General features: G+C 40.9%; 1 protein-coding gene across 1 annotated transcript; it reads left to right on the top strand.

The window, feature by feature from the left end:
* Positions 1-6,914: 6,914 nt before the first annotated feature.
* On the top strand, positions 6,915-7,712 carry LOC307056513 (olfactory receptor 52M1-like; the record flags this gene model as incomplete). The annotated part of the gene is made up of 1 exon (XM_079709326.1): positions 6,915-7,712. One exon carries the CDS (start codon positions 6,915-6,917, stop codon positions 7,710-7,712), a length of 798 nt encoding a protein of 265 aa, XP_079565452.1.
* Positions 7,713-8,951: the final 1,239 nt, after the last annotated feature.

The raw sequence follows: 8,951 nt of genomic DNA, 5'->3' as shown, positions 1-8,951 counted from the left end.
TTTAGCTTGAGGCATTCCAGCACTGGAGCCTACAGGCTTTTGGGTGGGACCAGGTCTTGGTGAGAAAATGGCAGCCTCCAGGAGGGCTCATGCCAATGAGTAATCCCCAGAATAACCACCACCTGTCTTTGTCCCCACAATGAGCTACAGCCGACCCCTCTACCTCCACAGGATACCATCCAATACTAGCAGGTAGGTCTGGCCCAGTCTCTTATGAGGCCACTGCTTTTTCCCCTGGGTCCTGATGCACATGAGACCTTGTGTTCACCCTCCAAGAGTGGAGTTTGTGGGCTTCCCTGGTGGCGCAGAGGGTGAGAGTCTGCCTGCCGATGCAGGGGACACGGGTTCGTGCCCTGGTCCGGGAAGATCCCACATGCTGTGGAGCAGCTAGGCCCATGAACCATGGCCGCTGAGCCTGTGTGTCCGGAGCCTGTGCTCCGCAATCAGAGAGGCCACAACAGTGAGAGGCCCACATACCGCAAAAAAAAAAAAAAAAAAAAAAAAAAAAAGAGTGGAGTTTGTTTCCCCCAGTCCTGTAGAATTCCTTCAATCAAACCCTGCTGGCTTTAAAAGCCAGATGCTCTGGTGGCTGTTCCTCACATTGCCAGACCCCCAGGCTGGGATGCCTGACATGGGGCACAGAACTTTAACTCCTGTGGGAGAACCTCTGTGATATAATTTTTTTCCAGTTTTTGGGTTACCTACCTGGTGGGTATGGGATTTGATTTTATTGCAATTGCGCCCTCCTACCATCTCATTGTGGCTTCTTCTTTATCTTTGATTGTACGATATCGTTTTTGGTAGTTTCCAGCATTTTTTTTTTTTGTCGATGGTTGCTCAGCAGTTAGTTGTTATTTTGACATTTTCATAAGAAGAGTGAGCCCATGTCCTGCTCCTCTGCCATGTTGTCTCCACCCAAAGCCTCAAATAACTTAGATCATTGGCTCATTATGACAGATAAAATTCAGGAACAGTCAGATGGAAGACATGCAGAGAGGAAGGTATAGAAAAAGGGCTTGGAGCTTCCATGCCCTTTCCAGGCTGCCATTCTCCCAAAAGTCAAGTGTACTTGATGGTTGCTAAGAGAGTAGACTTAAATGTTCTCACCACAAAAAATGTATTATGATTGTATGAAGTAATGGATATGTTAACCTTATTGTGTTAATCATTTAATAATATTGATACATGTGTATCATATCATCACATTGTAGACCTTAATATTGTGCCAATTATAGCTCAAGAAATCTGATAGGGGGAGAAAAGGAACTTTAAAATCAAACCTAACTCCTGTATCCTACATCTCTATATCCTTCCAATTTTGCCTAAGATTTTAACAATTCCTTTAACTTGTGTCTATACCAGGGATAGAGCAATAATCTTCTAGAACAGAGGATCTTAACGTGTCATAAAGCAGATATTTCCCAGAGATGGTTGAAAGATAGTCTAGAGCTTTATGAAAGAAATAATCACAATCATTTTTTTTAACATTTAGAACAAATAATCAATTTTGCACTTTCAAAATGGCATCTGAGTGGTAGAGAGGAGGAAGACAGAAAAGTAAGACAGGAGCCAACCATGCCAGTGAGGAGGTTGAAATAAGAGTTCAGGGCCTAGCTATAAGGATACAGAAGAGAGAGACCACTGTAGGAATAATTGGGAAATCTCAAGGAGGGTTCTATATTCAAGATGGAATATCATGAATCACTAATGGTGATTGTAAAAGTAGCTCTTTTGTATGTACATCAGAACTTCCTATAGGAAACATTTTCACAGATTTTATTAAATCACTCCCCACTTTAAGCATATTAAGTATATGGTAGAAAAATTGGAGAGAAATTGTTTAAAAAAATACGCTGGCCACAAATTTTTCAAACATTAACGTGTTCACCCAGAAATCAAAGAAATGAAACTATTGCATTTGTGTTCTCATCTATATAAAAATACAGTAAGTCCCCTACATACGAACCTTCAAGTTGCACACTTTCAAAGATGCGTACGTGTGTTCACATGTCCAATCACGTAAGTTAGTTCACATGTCTGGTGTACATTGTCACGTGCATGCATCATTTACAAATGATTGTGCTTTTGTGTACTTCATTGTATAGTACTGTATAAAGTAGAATAGTACAGTATCTTTATTTCAAGCCCAGGATGTCTGGAAGAAAGCATAAAAGCAGTGGTGATGTAGCTGGTATTGCTGAAGAACCAAAGAGATTCACGACACAGGAAATGGCAAGGAAATTTTCTTTATTTGAGGAGGAACTGTTAGTTTTTGAGGCACAGGACCCAAACATAGAATGGTACATGAAGATTGCAGCAGCCATTCAGAATGCAATCCAGTGCTACCATGTCATCTATGACGAGGAAAAAAGAGCCACTACCCAGACATCACTGTATCTTTTCTTCAGGAGCGTAAACAGAATTGAATCCACCAAGGAACCAGAACCTGTGTCATCAACATTGGGCATGAGTGAAATTGCAGCTTGCCCTCCGTCTCCTATTGCTGATGATCCTTCAGCTCTACCATCTCCCACCTCTTCTCCCTCCTCCAGTAAGTAACACTTCTTGCCTGTTCACTTGATGCCAGCCCCTGTGTGCCAGCTGTTGTGCTGTACTACTGTACTTTTCAAGGTACTGTACTGTAAGATTAAAAATGTTTTCATTTTTTGTTTTTGTTTTTTATGTATTATTTGTGTAAAAAGTATTATAAACCTATTATAGTACAGTACTATATAGCTGATTGTGTTAATTCAGTACCTAAGCTAACTTTGTTGGACTTATGAAGAAACTGGACTTAACAAACGTGCTCTTGGAATGGAACTTGTTTGTATGTACGGGACTTACTATATTTTTTAAATGACTATAGGGCAATTTAGCAAATGAACTCACTTGATGCTAGGTTAAACACAAATTGGACAACCACTTTTGGAAAACAATTTGACAGGATATATGAGGTCTGCACAATGGTCAATAATTTTCCTTCTGGTATTTTATCCTAAGGATAAGCAGAAAAAGGGACATTGACAAATATGTCTGTGCCATTTAGTGGAAAAAACTGAAGCTAGCCTTCTATTCCAGAAAAAAAATAGGTTAAAACAACTAGACCTAGACCCTGTATTAAGTTTTTAAAATAATATAAGCAAAGATTAACCCAAAAAAAGTGTCCATATTGGTTATACCAGTATCTGATGTTTATTTTTTCCCCCACCCTTCTCCTGTGAACTCTCTCCCAATGTCACTCTTAGAGTCCTTGAATACTTCAGGCCTTGGGGGAGAATAGTCAGAGACCTGGGGGTAGTGAACAGGCCCAGGAGGAGAGTAGGAATAAGTCTTATAATCTGGTCCTGGGAGGTAGAGTGGAATAAGGAGTGAAGATTACTCCCATGGGGGGTAACTCAAGATACAGAGGGAAGAATGCAGGTGTCTCTGTGCAACCCTTGGGAAGCAACTGGCTGTTTTCAGTACCTGGATAAAGAGGAGACACAGGAGAAAATATTGAAGAAGTCAGAGCCATGGCCTCCCTTTGACTATGAACTAAATTCATCAAAGCATCCAGACAAGAGGTGACTACTGTAAGGAGCTCTGTGGACGTTGCCCAAATGGGTAAGTACATTCCAGAGATGGAGACAAAGTTATTGGAATCAGACTCCAATTTTCAGAAACTGCATTTGTCTTTGGTCCATCCAGGGCTTATCTTCTTTACAGTTCTAGTCAAAAGTAGAGGAAATAAGTTGAGTACAAATTGGGCTGGGTTATGAATCAAGGAAGAGGCGAAACCCCAATGTAGAAAGCTTTGTTGCCTAGTACTCCCCATCAGAACATGAGAGAAAAGATTGAACTATTCCATCCTGATTGGACCTCTTGTCTTCTGCTCCACAGTCAGGCAAACTTCTCTCCCAACTGCATCTTTATACCATCAACAGGTCTCTTTAATTATTTTTATCCATGTTTAAAAGGCTATTCATACAGTTGGGAAAGAAGGATATGGAGTTACTAAGGTCATATGAAAATAACACTGTGTCTGTGTTCTCTGGAAGGGGACAAAGAACAGAGGGGAGGAGTAGGTAAGGAGGGAATACAGTGCCTGTTCCAGAGGCCAGGCATTCTAATATTTCACGTTCTGTGTGTGCAAACACACACATTTATAAACAGTTCATTTTAATACATGATGCAACTCTAAGGCAGCTCTTACTCCCTTCATTTCACAGACTGGCAAACAGGCAGTGTAATCTCTCTGCCTTTGTTTTCTAAGTCACAGAGCCAGAAACAGTAGAGTTCATATTTGAACTAAGTTTGTCTTGCTTCTAATCCATGTTTATTTCACCACAACAAAACATCTCTCTCAGGAGCTTCAGACCCACCATCAGGATGCCTCTTCCAGGACTTGCAGGCATGTCTCCCATGTTCAGGTAAGGATGCCCTTATGTGGACTGATACAGAAAATGTTTCTCTAGAATGTTCTAGGTAAAGTGACACAGTTTAGGCATCACACCTAGTTCAAACCACCACTTAAGATGCCAATTATCAACTTGGTGGATTTTTATTCGTATGCTCATATTCTTTGTCCCAGCCTAAAACTCAGTTACAATTCATTGACTAAATTGGGTCTGGCACAAATCAAAGTTAGAAATCTGGTTTTAAGTCCATTGCATGAACATTGATTCTTTTATGATGAGATGCTTTGACCTTCCCTGACTTTGAGTAATTAGACCACCATCCTAAACCATAAAGGGACCTATCACAGTATCTTCAGAGAACACCCTTTTATGAGATAAAATTGTGTATTGACCAGTGTTCCCAATAAATCCCTGTCTCATCTCTACAATTCCTGGACTTTTTTTTTTTTTTTTTTTTTTTATGCGGTACGTGGGCCTCTCCCGTTGCGGAGCACAGGCTCCGGACGCGCAGGCCCAGCGGCCATGGCTCACGGGCCCAGCCACTCCGTGGCACGTGGGATCCTTCTGGACCAGGGCACGAACCCGCATCCCCTGCATCGGCAGGCGGACTCCCAACCACTGCGCCACCAGGGAAGCCCTACAATTCCTGGACTTTTGAGGAATCTTCAAAGGTGTCCCACTTGACAGTGAAACAAAGGAAACGATTCCAATTTGCAGGATGTAAATTTCTGCTCTACTCCCCACCCCATAGTGAACAGTAGGAAAAGAAGCTGATGCCATATGCCAACAGCCTCACACTTATTTTATTTGTTCTTTATCCTTACCCTTTGCAGTTGATAGTCTCCCCATTTTTAATGAGAAAAAGACTGAGACTTCAAGAGTTTAGGCAATTTACCCAAACATAGGGTAAGATGGTCTGGATGGGAAATCTGGTTTTTTTAGATGGTAAAGCTGATATCCTAAGCTGCTACTGTGGTGTTATCTCCCATCTTTTCCTTTTCTTATCCAATAGATTCACAGAATCTTTACATTTGATCCCTGAGGAAGTAGTTTCACACATGGTATCACTTATTGGCATATTCAAGTACTCAATTCACAGAATTGCTAAAGTCAGAGTTAATATAAAAGAACATCTGTGAACGATTTTAAAGTTCACACAACTTTAATCTTTTTTGTTCAATACCTAGTCAATACCTGACCCAGAAGTAAGTAAACTCAAAAAACCTAACATTGTGTGCTGGAGCCTGAATTACAAATCCATGAGGTTACATAAGGGCATTTCTTATGCTTATTTGCTATGAAAATGTAACTTCTATTTATATTTTAGACATGAATAATTTGAAATGTGCATGGAATTTAGTTGGTGGGAATTCAGTGAATATGTACGCATTCACTCTGGTATAGAGATAACAAAGAAGGCTTTGTAGAGGAGAGATGGTCTGGGATGGGACTTGATGCCTGGGTAAAAAAAACCAAGAAGGTGGTGAGACCTCTCAGCAAAAATGTAGCCATGTGAAGAAAGTCACCATGTTACCATGACATGAGTATGGGAAGTCTGACTTGTTGAATCTGAGACTCTAGTGGGAAACATGAGGAGGGCAAGCCCAAGACAGGACAAGACCCAAATTATACCCTGTACCCTCAGCTTCTGAACCCTGAGGATGTGTAGCAGTAGGAGCCATTGCTGGATTCTTAGAGGCACCTGAAGGGCAAAAGAGCAAGAAGTGGACCAGGCTTTTACAAGTAATGGACAGTGGTTTAGCGCTGATCTCCCTATCTCTTCAAAGAATAGAGACCAAGATGTATGTGGCCAGTAAGAAGGGTCCTGTTGACTGTTTTCTGTCGGTACATTTTTTTAAATCACTGATCAGATAATTGGCAAATGGCCAGTGAGATTTGCTTATAAAAATATGCACCTCATCTTTTACCTATCTCAAATTATAGATGATGCCCAGATTCTCAGAAAGTTTAATAGACTCTGTCCTTAATGTAATGAAGCATATGCAGGCACTAGGCTAAACACATTACATGGACTTACATTTAATCATTGCACGTAGAACTTTGTGTTTTCCAGTGTAGAAGTCCCCCAACATGTTTATCCCCTTTGATCCAGTAATTTTGCTTTGGGAAATATTTCCTGAAGGAAATGGAAGAGAGCAATTTAGCAGTAGAAATGTTAAGCATACTTGTTTCTACATTTACCAGTGTGTGTTTTCATGCAGAGTCTCTTTTATAACACACATGTCAGTTTTCAAGTAGGCATTCAGAATTCTTCTTTATTATAGGTTCTGCCAGGATGGAAATAAGATTCCAGTAGTCTATAGTTTCCAGAGGCAATATCTGTCATAGCAGTAAAAATCTAAAACTAAGAGCTCCTGTCCCCTAGCCACTCTAAGCCCTCAAACAGGTTCATGTCTGCTTGCTAATAATGCCTGCTTGGTGCCTACTTCTTTCTGCTTTACTGGCATCCCAGGGCTGGAGTCCCTGCACATCTGGCTCTCCATCCCCTTTAGCTCCATGTACCTGGTGGCTGTGGTGGTGAATGTGACCATCCTGGCCATGGTAAACTTGGAGCGCAGCCTGCACCAGCCCATGTACTTCTCCCTGTGCATGTTGGCTATCATTGACTTGGTCCTGTCAACCTCTACCATGTCCAAACTGCTAACCATCTTCTGGTTTGGTGCCTGTCACATTGACCTAGATACTTGCTTGACCCAAATGTTCTTTATCCACTGCTTCATCACGGTGGATTCAGGCATCTTCCTTGCCATGGCTTTTGATCACTATGTAGTCATCTGTGACCCACTATGCCACACCTCAATGCTCACCCATTCAGTAGTAGGATGTTTGGGCCCGGCTGCCCTCCTCCATGGAGTACTCTACATTGGACCCCTGATGATTCGCCTGAGGCTTCCCCTTTACTGGACCCAAGTCATTGCCCACTCCTACTGTGAGTACATGGCTGTGGTCACCTTGGCATGTAGTGACACAACAGTCAACAACTTATATGGAATGGGAATTGGCTTCCTGGTATTGATCCTGGATTCATTTGCCAGCACTGCCTCCTATGTGATCATTTGTAGGGCTGTCATGGGGTTGGCCACCCCTGAGGCTAGGCTTCAAACCCTAGGAACATGCAGTTCTCATATTTGTGCTATCTTTGTCTTCTGTATCCCCATTGCTGTTTCCTCTCTCACTCACTGCTTTGGCCATCATGTCCCTCCCCATATCCATAACCTTTTGGCCAACTTTTACCTCCTCATTCCACCCATCCTCGACCCAGTTTTCTATGCTGTTCACACTAAACAAATTTGAGAGAGACTTCTCCACATTCTTAAGTCAGGGGCTCAACCCAAGTGACTGTTCTGAATCTATGAGACAGATATTTAGTGACGGCAGGAAAAGGTTCTGACCAGGGAAACCAATGAAATAAGACCCATTCAACCAAGTCTTACCTGAGTTATGGAGAAAAGGGTCTAAGAGGAATGCTTGAATATATTGTTTGACCATGGGTTTCCTGAAAGTGGAAAGGGGAATATCTGAAATATTTGAAAGAGGAAATCAGGGCTTTAGTTTTTGTACAATATTCCTTTTACTATTTGACTTCATAAAATTAAGCACAATAGACACAAGCATACAGACCACAGAAGTAGGATCATTTATATCTTTGACTTTTTTGGTGAAGGATTTCTGATTTCTCTTTGGAGAGAGTGTTTTGCACAATTTCTAGGAGGTAAAATTATAATTTAACACCTTCTTGAAAACGGTTTACAAATTCTGTTCATAAAGGTCTGGAAAAATTAAAATGTGTTGGCAAGCTTTTCCAATCCTTTTCACTTGCCCCATAAAAGGTCTTTTGTTGAGAATGGAGGCAATATGAATGTAAGAAACCTTACTATAATGAGACTTGGAATGGGACTCTACTACTCACAGGAGTGAAAGTCCTCAAGCCAGGTCATTCTCCCATTTAAATAGATAAATGGAAATGCCCACATTTCCATTTATCTCCACATTTCTCAGGAGATGAGTATCCCACATCTCCTCATAATAAAATTAACTATGAGTGGGGAGGAGGAGACAGAAGGACATTAGGAGATTCCATTTTGGAGACCCTGAAATGGCCTACATGAAGGACAGCAGCCAAACTGAAGTAAAACGACAGAAGCAAGAAGGTAAGAGTGGGATTATTGACATGAAAGAGGTTGGGTAGAGAACTGAGTAAAGGTGATGAGAATAAATATATTCCCAGTGGTAGATGCAAACCTTTATATAACTTTAGATCTCTTTGGAGAATTCTTAGGGACAAATTATCAAAATAAATGTATGAAATTTTATTATTTATTGATCATAGAAGTTCCATAATGAGATGACTACTTCAGGCTAGAAACCTATAGAAATTTCATGATAATGCATGAAAAAAACAGAATGAAGCAATCACACTCAATTACAGTATGTCCATTTTAGTTGTAAAAAGTTTCAGACTTTAAATTGAAAATGTTCATTTAGCCTCCTCAATTTACAAACCATTACAAAAATTTAAAAGCTAAGGTGACT

The sequence above is a fragment of the Hyperoodon ampullatus genome (genome assembly GCF_949752795.1).
Source record: "Hyperoodon ampullatus genome assembly, chromosome: 7".
NCBI lineage: Eukaryota > Metazoa > Chordata > Mammalia > Artiodactyla > Ziphiidae > Hyperoodon > Hyperoodon ampullatus.
The sequence above is the reverse complement of the archived record's forward strand: the minus strand, read 5'-3'. Positions and strand labels throughout refer to the sequence as shown.